Raw genomic sequence first — 18,061 nt, 5'->3', positions numbered from 1 at the left:
AAAACCCATGTAAGTCGAGGGCGACTCGGAGACTCCATTGCACAGGGTAAAAGCCGCGCCACGTGTGAACCCCCCCTTAGGTTATGGTTACAAAACCAACATAAAGGATACAATTTGTTTCTACATTTTATATCAAAATAAGTGTCCCCTGCGGATGACGCCATTTATGTGGGTGTAAAAGGAAAACACATGCGAGGCCACAAGTTCCATGACAACCGATGCGCCCTGTTCCATCTGAACACGAGGCACCGCGGACGGCCTAGGGCAGCTGCTGACGCACTAAGCAGGACCTAGCGCCGCCGCGCTCTGTTGCCTAGGAGACCGTTCACCAGCCGGGAACTCGTTGCTAGAGCAACCGAGTCCTTTCCTCCCCTCAACATCTCCGCCCACCTTCGCGTGACGTCACTGCCCGTGGTTACGCGCCTCGCGCCTGCGCGCCGATGCTTGGTGGGCGTGACTAGAATTGTGCGCTTGGAAGCTTCAGCCGGAGGGATATAGAAGACGCACCGACCGGAAGTGCTGCTAAGAGAGAGCTGTTTCCGGGGGGGAAAGCGTTCACTGGGACTCTCCGGGGGGTTGGTTGTCAGGGGGACAGGGGGGGTTTGAAGGCCCGGGACCCCATCCTCACAGGCGGTGTGGGGGCCCGGAAAAGATGGCTGACTCACGACCGCTTCGATATTGAGCCTGTGTGGAGAGTCCGAAGCAGAAAGCCCCGGTGGAGGATGAGCCTGCTGTGTGCGCAGTATCTCCGGTGAGGAGCAGAGCCCGGGGACGGCCTGTGTGGGCAGGAGGAATGGCTTCCCTGTGTGTTCACACCATGTGGTGCTCTGTGCTGGGCAGCTGCGGTAGATCACCTCTGAGGTAGTCTGTGTGACACTACATATGGCAGGGTATGCAGGTCACCTCACGTGGCCTGTGCTGGTCACTAGAGGTAATGTGGTTGTGTACTGTGATGTATGGAGTGTACTGTGGCGATGGTTGTGTGATGTATGGCGTGTAGTGATTGATGGATGGCGTGTACTGTGTGTTTGGCATGTAGTATGGCGTGTAGTGATTGATGGATGGCGTGTAGTGATTGATGGATGGCGTGTACTGTGATGTTTGGCATGTAGCATGGCGTGTAGTGATTGATTGATGAATGGCGTGTACTGTGATGTATGGCGTGTAGTGATTGATTGATGAATGGCGTGTACTGTGATGTTTGGCATGTAGTATGGCGTGTAGTGATTGATGGATGGCGTGTACTGTGATGTATGGCGTGTTCTGTGGCGATGGTTGTGTGATGTATGGCGTGTACTGTGATGTTTGGCATGTAGTGTGGCGATGGCGTGTAGTGACGTTGGCATCCCTGGTCACCCTATGTTATTAGCTTGCCATCTATAATGGGCACTGCTTATCTCCTGTGCTTGCAGGTCATGTCCTCTGTTGGGCACCTGTTGTTGTATATGCTGATTGCATCTTTGATCATTTTTGCTGCGCACCATGAGTGGCGGTGTGTCCCACTCCCCTATTTGACACGTGCTGTCAGTAGTGACCCCATGTGGGTGTGCTGGTCGCCTGTTGTAGTAGTGTTTACTTATAAGCCCATATTATGTGTTCTAGTTACTGCTGGACTACACATTCTGTATGTAGTGGTGTATACTGGTCACCCAGTGTCGCGTGTACTGGTCAGTACCAGTAACATCTGCTTGTGATCACGCTTGATTCATCTCCACTGCGTCCCCCGATGGATGACTATGGTCAGTAGTCATTCCATGTGCTGGGTGCTCATCTCCCAGTAGGACCCCAGCTGTCCAATATCTATGGGATTTATTATTATTATTTTTTTTTTAAAGATTATGAACACCTGCTGGAGATTTTTTTTTTTGCGATTGCATTATACTCTTTTTGGGCAAATTGTTTCCAATTTGGACAATTTTCAGAAGTTTTTGTGAGCAACTTGACAGATCAGTGTGAAACTGAAACTAGGCAGGGCTGAAATGTAACCCTGTTGGACAAAAGCTGCAGAAAATGTACAATAAAGACCAATTGAAAAAATGTTTAACCCAAAATGAGTACAATACAGTCTTTCATAAAAAGTGACCTCGAAGGTGTCCATAGCCTTTTAAAAGTGTTGTCTCACTTCAGCAAAGGACATCTATCATGAAAGTTAATACCAGGCACTTACTAATGTACTGTGATTGTCCTTGTTGCTTCCTTCCCTGGCTCTATTCCTTTCATTTTTCCATCACATTATACACTGCTCGTTTCCATGATTACGACCACCCTGTAATCCAGTAGCGGTGGTCGTACTTGCACACTATAAGAAAAAATACCAGAGACTCTAGTGGCCAGGACTGCACAAAGGCACGCATGCGCAGCTCCCGTTCCAGCCACCTCGAATCTGTGCTGCATATTTGCAGAAGTGAGACCACCCTTTTAACGTGCATTGCGATTGATGCACACCATGTTACTTTCCATCCGTTCGCACATTGGGCAGTCATAATATTTCTACTAGGAAGTATTACTTCTGCATGAGGTTTCAGTCTACTTCACAGTGGCTCAGCTGGTACCATGACAGATGTGGATAGTGGAGGTTGTGCACGATCTGCCGTCTGCAGTTCTTCTTTGCTGTGACTTTGTGTGCTGCAGTCTACCATCTGTAATCACAGCCTCTAGCAGATCTTGCTTGTCGCTGTCATATGCAGCTTCTTATAGTGTATTGCTTGTTGCTGTCATATGCAACATTGTATTAGCAGGTTCTGCAGGCGTCGACAGCTTGAGGTGCCAGAATATGATTCTGTGGAGGAGCCCTTATGATTGGCAGCATCGGTGGCAATGGATCCAATCCAGTTGGGATAAAGCAGGGAAACCTTTCTCAAAGTTATCATTGGGAACAACATTATATTAATCTTTAGATATGTGTGTGTATGTATCTCTATCTATCTCTCTCCGATCCGTATTTAAAGGGGTAGTCTCCTCTGGATAGATCCTCAGCATTTGATCGGCCGACACCTGGGACCCCCGTCAATCAGCTGTTTGAGAAGGCAGCGGCGCTCCAGCAGCGCCGCGGCCTTCTCGCTGTTTACCGCAGGCCCAGTGACGTCACGACTAGTATCACTGGTCTGGGCGCGGCTAAGCTCCATTCAAGTGAACAGAGCTTAGCCCCCCCCCCCAGGTAAGTGATACTAGTCGTGACGTCACTGGGCCTGCGGTAAACAGCGAGAAGGCCGCGGCACTACTGCCAGCACCGCTGCCTTCTCAAAAAGCTGACCGACGGGGGTCCCGGGTGTCGGACCCTGCCAATCAGAGGATAGATCATCAGTTTAAAAAAACTGCAGAACCCATTTAAAGGGGTTACTTCATCTGAAGCAATGGGGGCATATCGCTAGGGTGTGCCCCCATTGTCTGATAGGTGCTGAGTCCCTAGCTGCTAGGACTCAGCACCTATCTCCTAAACGGAGCAGCAAGAGTGGTGGAGGGCACACTGCGACTATTTCCGCCGGGCCCATAGAATTGAATGGGAGCGGTGGCCGGTCATGCACTGTGCGCTCCCATTCACTTCTGTTTGGAGCACGCTTGGTGGTGGCAGGACCAGAGTCTCACAGCGACCACTTTGGCTGGCTCCGTTTTCGATTGTAGGAGCATAAAATGACCATGGGGGCATATCCTAGCAATATGCCCCCAGTGTCTCAGATGAGACAACCCCTTTAATACAAGACCCGCTACTAATGTATTGTGATTATCCATATTGCCTCCTTTGTTGGCTGGATTCTTTTTTCCATCACATTATACACTGCTCGTCTCGAGGGGTTACGACCACCGCTGCAGCGCAGATGCCAGGCAGCCGGGACAGGAGCTACTGCGCTTGCGTGCCCATGTTCAGTCCCACGGTCTTGGCCACCAGAAAGGCTGCGCCCTTTTCCTATATTGTGCAAGCACGACCACTACTGCTGGATTGCAGGGTGGTCGTAACCTCTGGATATGAGCAGTGTATAATGTGTTTGGAAAAATGAATCAAGCCAGCAAAGGAGGCAATATGGACAATCGCAATACATTAGTAAGTGCCTTGTGTTAACTTTCTCTACGTGATAAATGCCATTTGCTAAAATGAGACAACCCCTTTAAATCCTCTTGCCACTTCCGATGCTGATGACATGCTGTACATCCACTTGTCTGCTGCAGCCAGTCAGGCCTTGGTGGGGATCCTAGTTTGTATGACAGAAGATTATTGAGGCCTGTGACTGGCTGCAGTGGTTATGTAGATGTATGGCATATCATCGCTCCACACCGACAGGGAACATTGGTGCTGAGATGGCAGGGACTTTAACCGGTGACTAATGTTTGGTTTAAACGGGTTCTCTGGGCTTTACTTAAATTCTTTCTGTCAACTAACCTGCGGAAGGAAGGGACTTCCATCTATCCTTCCATCGTGCAGCCACTTCTGCGATCCTGTGACTACTAGAAGAGCTGTGGGCTCTTCCACTGAAGTCCCAGTCTGAACCTGCGCCTGTGTCTCCATGTTGGGTATATGTATGTTTTGCAGCTGAACAAGAAGACAAAGGACCACGTCCCTCGTGGAAGAGGCCACGTCTAGTCCGGCAGTCGCAGATGTGGCTGCTTGACGGAAGAGTAGTGCTGAGAAGTCTCTTCCGCAGGATAGCTGATTTTAGAGAATTTAGGTAAAGCCCAGAGAACTCCCTTCAATTTTATAGCATTTCCCACAATCCGTTTCCTATATCAGGGTCCGGCTACACAGCTATATATGTCGCAGAAAAGTCGCGCAGCTTTATTGGTAATGGTTGTCAATGGTGTCACAGCGCGATATGACGTGACAGTCAAAAATAAAATCCAACATGGATGGGTTCTCAGGCGGCAGAACCGCTGTGTACGGTCGCTTTCACCCGCGCAACTTTTTTCCTTTTTAGCTGCGAATGCGTCGGGTGAACTCGTAGCATCCAGACTGAATCCTGACCCATTCATTCCAATGGGTCTGTGCACATTTTCCACCCATCATTTCTGCGTACAGGAATAATCACATGTTCTATATTGTACCTTTTTTCACTCAGCCATGGTGAATGGGGCCCGCAGTTGAAGACAGAAAGCATCCGGATGCAATGTGTTTTTTACTGATGGCTGCTAGATGTAGATTAATATTCTTTAGTTTTACGTCAGATACATTAAAAATGCAATCCGGATGGGGAAAAAACGCACACACTGAACACCGATTTGCAGAAAAACTTATTCAACTTGCCTGCAAAACCATCAGTTTTTTCCTCCACAGATCCTGAAACAATCCGTATCACTTGTGTGAAAGAAGCTTAGGCTGTCTTCACATCTGCGCTGCGAACTCTGGCAGTCTGTTCCGGCGGAAGAGCAGACTGCCGGAGTTCACCGTATCCGGCATAGCCAGATCCCTTTTCACTGTAGTGGGATCAGGCGGTAATCTGGCTGCTTTCGTAGCATTTTTTTTTTATATTTTTTTTTTGTCCGGCTGAAAGCAGACATGTGCACCAGATACAGTGCCGGAGTTCACAACGCAGATATGAACTCCGCCTTAATAAAGTAGCCGCAAAGTAAATGGCATTAGACAGGTAGCCTAACGGGGTTTTGTTATTGATGGACTCAATATAGGCCATCAATATCTCATCGGCGGGGTTCCAACTCCCTGCACCCCTACTGATTGCCAGTTTCACGGTAGCTCTGGCGCTGGAAATTCGCAGCTTTGTCCATTGTGGGTGGAGCTGGTTACAGGTGACTTTGTGCATTAGCTCTACAGCGAAACAGCTGATCGGCAGGGGTGAGGGCTGTCGGACCCCCACCAATATCTGATAGGATATTGAGGATAGGCCATTAATAACAAAATCCTGGAAACATCCTCTTTTATTAGGCCCTGTTCACACGACCAGATCTTTGGCCCGCATCAGATCCACGCTTTTTGCGGATCGGATGTGGACCATTCATTTCCATGGGGCAGCAAAAAATGTGGACCGCACACCGTGTAGCGCCTGGATCTGTATGTCCGTTTCACAGCCCCGCAAAAAAGATAGAACTTGTCTGATTTGTGTATATGAGTAGGTATACAATGGGTCCACAAAAAAGAAAAAAAGACTGCAAAATGCGTACGGTTGTGTGAATGCACCCTTATTAAATTTGCGTGCGTTCTGTCACTCGCTATATAACGATTATCTGCACTATAATTGCACCTTGTAAAGGCGTTTGTTTGGTCGTTTACCATAAGTCTCACAATGTCTCGTAACTATTTGTGGGGAAATGGGTTATTGGCGGCGGGGGGGAGGGCACGACTAAGTTTCTAGAAGCATTTATGCCCTACAGTTAATCGAGCTATAAGATCACATGTGGGATATGAAAACCGCCAGTAATAGACATCTGTTGCTTTCATATGCCGCTAACATCTGATTATGAAATTTGCTTAAAGGAGCGTGAAATCAGAATTACATGTTTCCGTATGAAAACTCGAGTGATTTGTACCTGTGAGTTTTTTTGGAGCCTGGTTAATGTTTAACACGGCGTGTAGGCTTGTTATACACTGTAGAAGGAGCCATTAAATGTGAACACGGCCGTACTGCTCTGGGTTACATGACTACGTGGTGGCACTGATCCGTTCTGTAAAATGCTGCTCTTAGTAAATGAGCCCTTTTTGTCTCTTTAAAAAAAAAAACATTTATTTTATAATTTTTTTTTTTTTTTATAATATTTGTCAATTTTATTCCCCCCCCCCCCCAAAAAAAAAAACCCACAGCGGACAGATGTTATGTCTGGGCCAGTAGGTAATTAAAGGTGTTTTCCATGATTTTAATATTAATGACCTATGCTCTGAATAGGTCACCAGTATCTGATCCATGGGGGTCCGACACCTGGGACCCCTGCCGATCAGCTGTTTGAGAAAGTAGCGGCGCTCTTTAAACTTTCCATAGGCCAAGTGATGACCTATTCATTGGTCACGTGGCCTAGGAGCAGCTCGGCCCCATTGAAGTGAATGGGTTGAGTGCGATACAAAGCATAGCTGCTATACAATGGACGGCGGTGAGCTGAGAGCAGGCCGCAGCACTCGCAGGAACGCTGGTGCCTTCTCAAACAGCTGATCAGTGGGGGGTCCTGGGTGTCGGACCCCAGCAATCAGATACTGACAACTAGGGATCGACCGATTATCGGCTTTACCGATATAATCGGCCGATATTCATGATTTTCAAAGTTATCAATATCTTCATCTAACCTTGCCGATAATGCGTCCAGTGCGCTATCACAGAACATGAGCGTGCTACATAGGGTACTATCATCCCTGAGGCAGAGGATTCTGACAGGCAGTTCCGTCGCGGATCAGTCTGACAAATGCATTGAAATACTGGATCCATCTCTCCGCTGTGATCTGGAGAAACGGATCCGGTATTTATTTTTTCCACATATTTAAAGGTCTGCACACGTGCGGACCGGAAGAACGGAACTGTCCACGGACGTGTGCATGAGGCTTAATAGAGCTCTATCAGGGTAAATAGGACAAGGGATGAAAATATCCCAGGTTCTAGACCCTAAGGCTACTTTCACACTTGCGGCAGAGTGATCCGGGAAAACGTATGCCAACTGACGGCATTTGAAAGACTGATCAGGATGCTGATCAGTCTTAAAAATGCCTGATCAGTCTGACAAATGCATTGAAATGCTGGATCTGTCTTTCCGTTGTCATCCGGCATTTATTTTTTTCACTTTTTTTTTTTTTTTTTCTGGTCTGTGCATGCGCAGACCGGAGGGACGGATCCGGCATTCCGGTAAAGGCTGCTGACGCCCTGCTCTAGCTAATTTGCATCACCCCCACTTCCCCTTCTGTCTGCCTTCAAGCTGGTGCAAAAAAAAAAAATCACATAAGCCCAACAAATACGGTATTTTTAAAAATAAAGTTAGCCGTGAAACCAATCCATACGAAAAACGGCTAAACTGAACAGGCAAAAGTGGATAGGATTCAGGTGCAATGCCACATGCAGCCTGTGGGCAGGTAGGGCGCTGTTCCTAAGACACAGGTAGTCTTGCTTTTTCTAATCTTGGTTAACTCTCAAGTATTCCTGATCTACTGATATGAGATCTGTCCACAGGAGCCCATGTAGATATCCGTCCTCTGCAGTCAGTCCTTGAGGTCAGGGCTGCACGCAGTATTTCAGTTCAGCTTTATCTGCGCTTTGCTATAATTTACAGCAGGGCCAGGTGTTACTTGGTCGTAGACGGTATCTATGTTTTCCATAGCAGCAATTCAGTGGTGAGACTACAACTCCCAACATGTCCTATCAGAATGTGTGAGCTGTAGTTTCACCACATTTGGGAAGACACAGGTTGCTGGCCTCTTCTATAATAAAGCGCATGTTCTCAAGGATTTCTGCTCATATTTCAATGGGAATCCGTGCAGTGGTGCCACGGATTTGAAATCTGTGCTGCGGAAAAATTCTAATTGGCATACCAGATATTGGGGCAGATTCTGCTTGGAAACTGTAATAGGCACACATGTAACTGACCTGCAGACCCGTGGCAGTTTACGCTGTAAGGCCTCATGCACACAACCGTATTTTTGGTTCATGACCGATCCACATTTTTTGCAGATCGCACCTGAACCTGTTAAATTCTATGGGGCCTTCAAATAGGAAAGCGGACGTCATCCGTGTGCTGTCCACATCCTTGTGGCCAGGCCGCACGTTGTAGAACCTGTCCTATTCTTGTCCATTTGGCAGACAAGAATGGGCTTTTTTTTTTTTTTGCAGTGGGTCCCGCAAAAATGTGCGTAATGCGCACAGACTGCATCTGTATTTTGCAGATCTGCGACTTGCCGACTGCAAAACAGATCCCGTTGTGTACAGGAGACCTTAGGGCTCGTGCATACAAACATATTTTCTTTCAATGTCCAGTCCAATTTTTTTTATTTAATTTCTTTTACGGACCTTATGCGGAACCATTAATTTCAAAGGGTCCGTAAAAAAAATAGAAGTTACTCCGTGTGCATTCCGTATGTCCGCTCTGCAAAGAATAGAACATGTCCTATTATTGTCTGCATTTCTATTAGGCCCCTTTCACACGGGCGAGATTTCCGTGCGGGTGCGATGCGTGAGTTGAACGCATTGCACCCGCACTGAATCCTGACCCATTCATTTCTATGGGGCTGTTCACATGAGCGGTGATTTTCACGCAACACTTATGCGTTGCGTGAAAATCGCAGCATGTTCTATATTCTGCGTTTTTCACGTAACGCAGGTCCCATAGAAATGAATGGGGTTGCGTGAAAATCGCAAGCATCCGCAAGCAAGTGCGGATGCGGTGCGATTTTCACGCATGGGTTCTAGGTGACAGTCTATTCACTGTATTATTTTCCCTTATAACATGGTTATAAGGGAAAATAATAGCATTCTGAATACAGAATGCATAGTATAATAGTGCTGGGAGGGTTAAAAAAAATAAAAAAAGTTAACTCGCCTTATCCCCATGATCGCCTAGTTCCCGGTCGGTCTCTTCTTTAGCTGTGACTAAAGGACCTGTGGTGATGTCAGATCACATGCTCCATCACCATGGTGATGGACCATGTGATTGGAGCATGTGATCTGACATCACCAAAGGTCATTCAGCCCAAGCCCACAGCTAAAGAAGAGACCGACCGGGAACTACACGATCATGGGGATAAGGTGAGTTAACGTTTTTATTTTTTTTTAACCCTTCCAGCGCTATTGTACTATGCATTCTGTATTCAGAATGCTATTATTTTCCCTTATAACCATGTTATAAGGGAAAATAATAGAATCTTCAGAACATCAATCCCAAGCCCGAACTTCTTTGAAGAAGTTCGGGTTTGGGTACCAAACATGCGCGATTTTTCTCACGCGAGTGCAAAACGCATTACAATGTTTTGCACTCGCGCGGAAAAATCGCGGGTGTTTCCGCAACGCACCCGCACATTTTTCCGCAACGCCCGTGTGAAACCAGCCTTAGGGGCCAGTTGTTCCGTTCCGCGAAATACAGAATGCACACGGACGTCATCTGTATTTATTGCTCACCACAAAATGCATACGGTCGTGTGCATGAGCCCTAAGACTAATTTCACAGCTTGTGCGATCTGGAAAACCTGTTCCGTGTCATGGCTGCATTTCCTTCTCCTCTAACTTGAACTCGCAGCATCTTAAGGATCCATGATGCTGTGAGTTTGTGCCCGACTGAGGATCTACAGTTTGTGCTGTACTCGCATAATGCCGTGAGTACAGAGAAGTAGACCTGCGGCCGGCAGAAACTGATGGCGTCAGAAGTCAATATGATGCTGTGAGTTTCGGTCAGAGGAGCCAGCGTGGTTCCCAGAATGAAACCCCTGTGTGGAAACTGGCCTAAAAGTGTATGTTCACACAAGGGGAATTTCCAACACAGATTTTGTTGTGTCATGGCAAAAGGTGAAATCCGAGGTTGAGATCCCCCAGCGTCAATTGACATCCTGCAAGTTTAAGGGAGTCTGTCACCTACTTTGGACATATTAAACCGTTATCGCTGTCCTGTAGGTGACATAAAGAGTTAACAGACTGTACCTTTCTTTGTGATTTCTGTATCTTTGATGTAGAATAAACAAAGTTTGAATATATATGCAAATAAGCTGCAAGTGCCCAGGGGCGTTCCTCTCCTAAAGTGCCCGTGTTCTCCTCCGTTATCGCTCCTCCGATGTTTCAATTTAATTTAATGTTTATAGGCCATTTTTTGCGTTCCATGTATGGTCTGTATGCGAAACCATTCATTTCAATGGTTCCGCAAAAAAAACGGAATGTACTCCGTATGCATTCCATTTTCCGTTCCGTTGAAAGATAGAACATGTCCTGTTATTGCCCGCAAATTATGTTCCGTGGCTCTTTTCAAGTCAATGGGTCTGCATAAAAAAATGGAACACATATGGAAATGCATCCGTATGTCTTCTGTATCCGTTCTGTTTTTGCGGAACCATCTATTGAAAATGTTATGCCCAGCACAATTTTTTCTATGTAATTACTGTATACTGTATATGCCATACGGAAAAGCAGAACAGAAATGGAAACACAGCGGGGAAAAAAACCAAAACTGAAAAACGGACTGCAAAACACTGAAAAAGCCATATGGTCTTGTGAAAGAGACCTAAGGGTACTTTCACGCTAGCGGTTTTCTTTTCCGGTATGAAGTTCCGTCACAGGGGCTCAATACCGGGAAAAAAACTGATCACTTTTATCCTAATGCATTCTGAATGGAGAGCATTTTGTTCAGGATGCATCAGTTCAGTCCCTCTTACGTTTTTTGGCTGGAGAAAATACCGCAGCATGCTGTATTTGTCTCTCCGGCCAAAAATCCTGAACGCTTGCCGGAATGCTGGATTAGTGCCGGATCCGTCATTAAGTGTTCCGGAAAAATGGATCCGGTCTGCGCATGCGCAGACCTTTTCAAAATTGCAAAAAAACAAATACCGGATCCATTTTTACGGATGACACCGGGGAGACGGACCTGGTATTTCAATGCATTTGACATCCGGATCCGTCTGACAAATGCCATCTGTTTGCGTCTGGATTGCCTTAACTGCCTGACGAAATCCTCTGCCGCAAGTGTGAAAGTACCCGAAGACTGGCCAGTGTCCTTATATCATGGACTCTGCTCTCTGAAATCCTGCGGCAGCTCGCGGCAGTGCCAGGCCTGGGCATGTGCTGTACACTGCCCACTGTGGGCAGTTGCATCGGTAAGCTAGTAATGCCTGCCAGGGGATTTCAGAACAGAGTCTCAGAGGAAGGCCCCCAGGCACTTGCAGCTCATTTGCATATATCTTCAAACTTTGTTTATTAAACATCAAAGATTCAGAAATCCCAAAGAAAGGTCCGATCTGTTAACTCTTTATGTCCCCTACAGGACAGTGATAACTGTTTATTGTGTCCAAAGTAGGCGAGTCCCTTTTAAAACCCACACCGCAGATCAATGGACCGCTACCGTAAAACACTGCAGATTTCCTACATGCCGTTCTGATGAGAAAAGTCCAGAGCGTTTACTCAGTGTGTGGCCGCGCAGGGGGGGGGTTTCCAGTGTCTTTTGCTGTGCGCAGGGACATAAACCGAAGTAAAAGCGGGATTCTTGCAGTTTAATGCGACTGTAAAATCATCCGAACAGTGAAGTCCTTGTAGAAAAGTCTAGGTGCAGGGTGTGTCGACGTTCTGCGACATGACTTGCCCTCCTTAGGTGTGTCCCAGAGCTGTAAGTAGTGCTCCTGTCACCTGCTTTCCGTGTATTGTGAGCGGTGACAGATCACACTTCTGACATGTCTCTGCCTCCAGTGCTTTCACCGCACTCGCTGGAGACTGCAGCGCTCTACTTGATCTTGATGCGCTCTGAACTCTTGTACAGTTACCTCCGGCTGCGTCTTTGTGTAGAGATCGCCTGCGATACGTAGGCTTTATTATGTATATCCCCTCATAATGTATGGTCTATTCTGGCCGGATGCCTTGCCTGTTTTCTGAGACCCTATCGTGTGAGTCACAGTGAGAAACTGATATTCGCCTGCATATCGGGTGCTTCAGCGTTCCCCGCCAGACACGTTAGGCCAGGTTCACCGGTTAGTTTAAAAATTTTTTTGATCCATCAGAAAAACAAAGTTTAAAAAATAAATAAAAAAAATATTTTTAGAGCATTCGTTGAGCTCATTTTGCAGCGATTTTTGTCAGCTCCGCCTGAGATACGTTATTCTTGACCGGAGAAGAATTTCTGTGAGGATGAATTTTTTTATTTTTTCTACCATCAAAAAAAACACATCTCTGAGGGTTTGTTCACATCACCGTTATGGATTCCGTTATTGTTTTCCATTATAATAGAATCCAAAAGAGGCATTCCGTTTTGATCCGTCATAATAGAGGTCTTTTGGGCAGCATTACGGATCCGTCCTGGTTGGACTGGACTCCTGCATAGTGGAAACCGGATCCGTTACGCTGCCGATAGACTTGTATTATGAAGGATCAAAACGGAATGCCTCTTGAAGGCTTCCGTCTTATGGATTCCGTTATTTTCCATTATAACGGAAAACCATGACTAAATCCGTAACGGTGATGTGAACAAGCCCTGGCAGAACTGGCAAAAACGGATGCTCAAATTATTAATAATAATAATAACGATCAGGAGAACGGGGTAATTTGAACCCAGCCTTACCGGGGTCTTTTATACTTTTGGCCAGTAAGACTTCCAGATGTCTCTTGGATCCCAAAGAAATAAACGCAATCAGCTCACCGCCTTTGTTAGGCTACTTTCACACTTGCGGCAGTGTGATCCGGCGGGCAGTTCTGTCGTCGGAACTGCCCGCCGGATCCGCTGAATTGGAAGTGACTGAAAGCATTTGTGAGACTGATCCGGATGCATCTCACAAATGCATTGCAAGAACGGATCAGTCTCTCCACTTGTCATGCGGACAGACAGATCCGTCTTGTATTTTTTTCTTCACATTTTTACCGGTCTGCGCAGGCTGGAAGGACGGAACAGGTATTTTGAATGCCGGATCCGGCACTAATACATTCCTATGGGGAAAAATGCCGGCATTCAGGCAAGTCCTTCTTTTTTTTTTTTTTTTTTTTTTTTTCGCTGGAGAGCTACGGTTTTCTATTTTGCCTGATCAGTCAAAACGACTGAACTGAAGACATCCTGATGCATCCTGAACGTATTGCTCTCCATTCAGAATGCATTAGGATATATCTGATCAGTTCTTTTCTGGTATAGAGCCCCTGTGATGGAACTCTATGGCCTCTTTCACACTTGCGTTGTCCGGATCCGGCGTGTACTCCACTTGCCGGAATTACACGCCGGATCCGGAAAAACGCAAGTGTACTGAAAGCATTTGAAGACGGATCCGTCTTCAAAATGCTTTCAGTGTTACTATGGCACCCAGGACGCTATTAAAGTCCTGGTTGCCATAGTAGTAGTGGGGAGCGGGGGAGCGGCATACTTACAGTCCGTGCGGCTCCCGGGGCGCTCCAGAATGACGTCAGAGCGCCCCATGCGCATGGATGACGTGCCATGCGATCACGTGATCCATGCGCTTGGGGCGCCCTGACGTCACTCTGGAGAAAAACCATTGAGAAAAAGCTAAACGTCGCTTCCGGCAATGCGCCGAAACGACGTTTAGCTTAAGACCGGATCCGGATCAATGCCTTTCAATGGGCATTAATTCCGGATCCGGCCTTGCGGCAAGTCTTTATGATTTTTGTCCGGAGCAAAAAGCGCAGCATGCTGCGGTATCTTCTCCGGCCAAAAAACGTTCCGTTCCGGAACTGAAGACATCCTGAACGGATTTCACTCCATTCAGAATGCATTAGAATAAAACTGATCAGGATTCTTCCGGCATAGAGCCCCGACGACGGAACTCTATGCTGGAAGAAAAGAACGCAAGTGTGAAAGAGCCCTATGCCGGAAAAGAAAAACACTAGTGTGAAAGTACCCTTAGGCTGAGTTCACACGGGCGTGTCTGGATGCGTCCCGGTGTATCGCGGCAAACCCGCGCGAGTAGGTACGCAATTGCAGTCAGTTTTGACTGCGTTCCGATGTTCAGTTTTTATCGCGCGGGTGCAATGTGTTTTGCACGCGCGTGATAAAAACCTGACTGTGGTACCTAGACCCGAACTTCTTCACAGAAGTTCAGGTTTGGGTTCGATGTTGTGTAGATGTTGTTATTTTCCCTTATAACATGGTTATAAGGGAAAATAATAGCATTCTTAATACAGTAGGTGGTCAATTGAGGATTAAAAAAAAAAAATTAATTCACCTTCTCCTCTTGATCGCGTAGCTGCCGGTCTCTTCTTACTTCTTTAATGATGAGCTGCCGGCTAAATGACCTGTGGTGATGTCAGATCACATAGTCCAATCACATGATCCATCACCACGGTGATGGATCATGTGATTGGACTATGTGATCTGACATCACCACAGGTCATTTAGCCGGCAGCTCATCATTAAAGAAGTAAGAAGAGACCGGCAGCTACGCGATCAAGAGGAGAAGGTGAGTTAATTATTTTTTTTAACCCTCAATTGACCACCTACTATGCATTCTGTATTAAGAATGCTATTATTTTCCCTTTATAACCATGTTATAAAGGAAAATAATACAGTGAATAGACTGTCACCTAGCAACCATGCGTGAAAATCGCACCGCATCCGCACTTGCTTGCGGATGCTTGGGATTTTCACTCAGCCCCATTCACTTCTATGGGGCCTGCGTCGCGTGAAAATCGCACAATATAGAGCTTGCTGCGATTTTCACGCAACGCATAAGTGATGTGTGAAAATCGCAGCTCATGTGCACAGCCCCATAGAAATGAATGGGTCCAGATTCAGTGCGGGTGCAATGCGTTCACCTCCCGCATTGCACCGTGCGTAAATCTTGCCCATGTGAACTCAGCCTTAGTCCTCGGTGCACGAATCCTTAGGAGAAGCAAATACACTGTAGAAACAAAGTTAGTGGGACCAGTACTCGGGTCTTGAATAAAACCATGAAATATTTTTTGAAAAGTCCAAAACAGCAGGAGATCTCTCCACACCAGTCAACGCATTTCGGTCTGTACTTAGTCCTTACTCAGATTATTTGGAATAAGGACTGAGTACAGTCCGAAACGTGTTGACTGGTGTGGGGAGATGTCCTGCTCTGTGCTGTTTTTGGACTTAAAAAAAATAATAATTTGAAATAAAAAAATTCATGGTTTTATTCAAGACCTGAGTGCTGGACCCAGTACTTTGTTTCACCATGCACAGGTTGGTCTGTACCTTTAGGGCTCATGCACACGACCGTATGTTGGTTGAATGACCCATTTGTTTTCATGGGGCTGCAGAGGATGCAGAGAGCACACCGTATGTCCGTTCCGCGACCCCGCAAAAAGATAGAAGACGTCCTATTCTTGTCCGTTTTGCAAACAAGGATAGGACTGTTCTATTGAAGTGAAAAAGAAAATGGCAGCACATACACGGCCAAGATCTGTGTATTGCAGATGTGCGATTTGTGGACCGCCAAACACGCGTGAGCCCTAATGGGTACATCTGCAGGTGAAATGGCAAATCCGCAGCCTTGTACAGTAGCAGCAAAACAAACGAGCTTTTAGCAATTCTCGTTCACACGCTTCAGAAATTGACCTGTCGTGTAGATTATAACTCTGCAGCATGTCAATTTAGGGGATGTTCACACAGGGTTTTTTATTTTATTTATTTTTTATTCACTGATACAGTTTTAAGCCTCATGCAGACGTCCGTGGAACACAGTCCATGAGATACCGGACTGGCATTGCAGGCGCACACGGCGTCGTAGCAACCAACCACTTCAACAGGAAGTACAGATTCTGCTTCAAGAATCGGCATGTCACCCCCCCCCCCCCCCCCCATTTCGTGGTGTTTAAAGCCATAAACAAAATAAAGAAGCACCATATGGCGTTTCCCCGCTTAATTCAATGGGGCTCAATTGCAAGCATTTTTTAATTGTAAGGGAGTCGGCTACAAAATCTACCTAGACAAAACTCTGTGAACGTACCCTTGTGCTGCGGCTTTTCATTGCGGACTTTGCAATGCTTAAAGAAATTTGAGCCTAATCATGGATTAAAAAAAGAGAGAAGTAGTCTGTCCTTAGGACTACACGGCGACATGTCACACGACATTTATTGTAATGACAGTGTCGCCCCCTCTTCTTTTTTTTTTTTTGGGCAGCAATCCTGGGATAACCCCTTTTTATCATGTTTCTCCTGTAATAAAAAAGAGAGGCAGCCGTACCTGCACTTTTTCTTATGAGGTTTAACCCTGCCTCAACCACTCGGACTATGAGCTTTTCGATTGGCTTCCTGGTTTACTCGGAACTTACCAAAGCAGCATAGTAATTTTTTATTTTTTGTCTTTTTTTATTTATTTATTTTTATGTGTATTTTTCAAACCTTTTTATATCCAAAAATATTGCGTTAGCGTTTGTTCTGTATGCTATGCTTTGTATCGTGTGGTATTCGCCTCGCCGGCTGTGCGGCCTGTAATGTGTCTGACGTCTGCCACGGTAATTGATTATCTAATGTGCTAACAGCAGCGTATGAAAAATCTATAATCTGCTTCCTCCCATACAGTCCACGCTCCCATGAGACGGCGCTGACCAGCCTTCTGCATGGAGGCACGAGCCATGTGGATCTTTTTTTTATCAGTTTAACCCTGTTTTTTTTAATTTATTTTATTTTTTATTTTTTGTTCTCCTGCTTAGCTGCTGCCGTCTTTTCATCATACATGCGGATAAAACCCCACCGATGATTCCTTCCATTCTACTAATGTTCATTTTAGTATTTCTGTTCTGTTCGAGGTCAGCGCTTGGTCACTTTATAGACTCTGCAGCTTATCATTTTGGATGGTTTTTGACATTTTATTTCCTCTTGATTGTGTCTTCATGCACTCAGTATGAACTCATGGTTCTCTTCATTTTTCTACCGCAGATCTCCGGAACGGGGGCCCATGAAATGAGGGGAGAACAAGCTGTGCATGTGCTTCCACCCTTCATTCACTGCTATGGGACTCCTGAAAATAGCCAAGCGTGCTCACTTTATTTTTGGAAGTCTCATAGCAGTGAATGGAGAAGATGCTGTGCATGCACAGTGCGTTCTCAGAGCTGGTGGGACCCTCACATATCTGAGATTTATGGCATGTCCTAGTGATATGCCACAAATGTCTCAGATGTGACAACCCTTTTAAGGGCACCACCAACAACCAGCTGAATGTTTTTCTGCATTTGTCAGAACTGTTATTAAAGAGCATCTGTCAGCAGATTTGCACCTATCACACTGGCTGACCTGTTGCATGTGCCTCTGTGTTGGTCCCATGTTCCTATGTGCCCGCATTGCTGTGAAAAATTAAGTTTTTATATATGCAAATGAGCCTCTAGGAGCAATGGGGGCGTTGCCATTACACCTAGAGGCTCTGCTCTCCCTACAACTGCTGCGCCCTCTGACAATACCGGACAGGCGTGATCACGTTTCGGCTTTATTGCGCACCACAAATAGTGAATCCACAAAACACAGACCCCAACCGTGTGCACTCCGCAGCGTAAGCTAAAACATGT

General features: G+C 46.3%; 1 protein-coding gene across 10 annotated transcripts in view; it reads left to right on the top strand.

The window, feature by feature from the left end:
* Positions 1–544: 544 nt before the first annotated feature.
* The window catches only part of SMG7 (SMG7 nonsense mediated mRNA decay factor), a 70,965-nt gene continuing 53,448 nt past the window's right edge, over positions 545–18,061 (top strand). For 6 of the 10 annotated variants that reach the window (XM_044300643.1, XM_044300641.1, XM_044300640.1 and 3 more), the window contains exon 1: positions 545–751. In XM_044300643.1, the coding sequence (XP_044156578.1) occupies positions 723–751 (29 nt within the window). In that variant the 5' untranslated portion in view covers positions 545–722. The remainder of the gene's footprint in view (positions 752–18,061) is intronic. The other 4 variants (XM_044300647.1, XM_044300646.1, XM_044300645.1 and 1 more) reach the window with 1 other exon arrangement.

This window comes from Bufo gargarizans, chromosome 7, assembly GCF_014858855.1.
Source record: "Bufo gargarizans isolate SCDJY-AF-19 chromosome 7, ASM1485885v1, whole genome shotgun sequence".
Lineage (NCBI taxonomy): Eukaryota > Metazoa > Chordata > Amphibia > Anura > Bufonidae > Bufo > Bufo gargarizans.
Note: the sequence above shows the minus strand (reverse complement) of the source record. Positions and strands in the feature narration are given on the sequence as shown.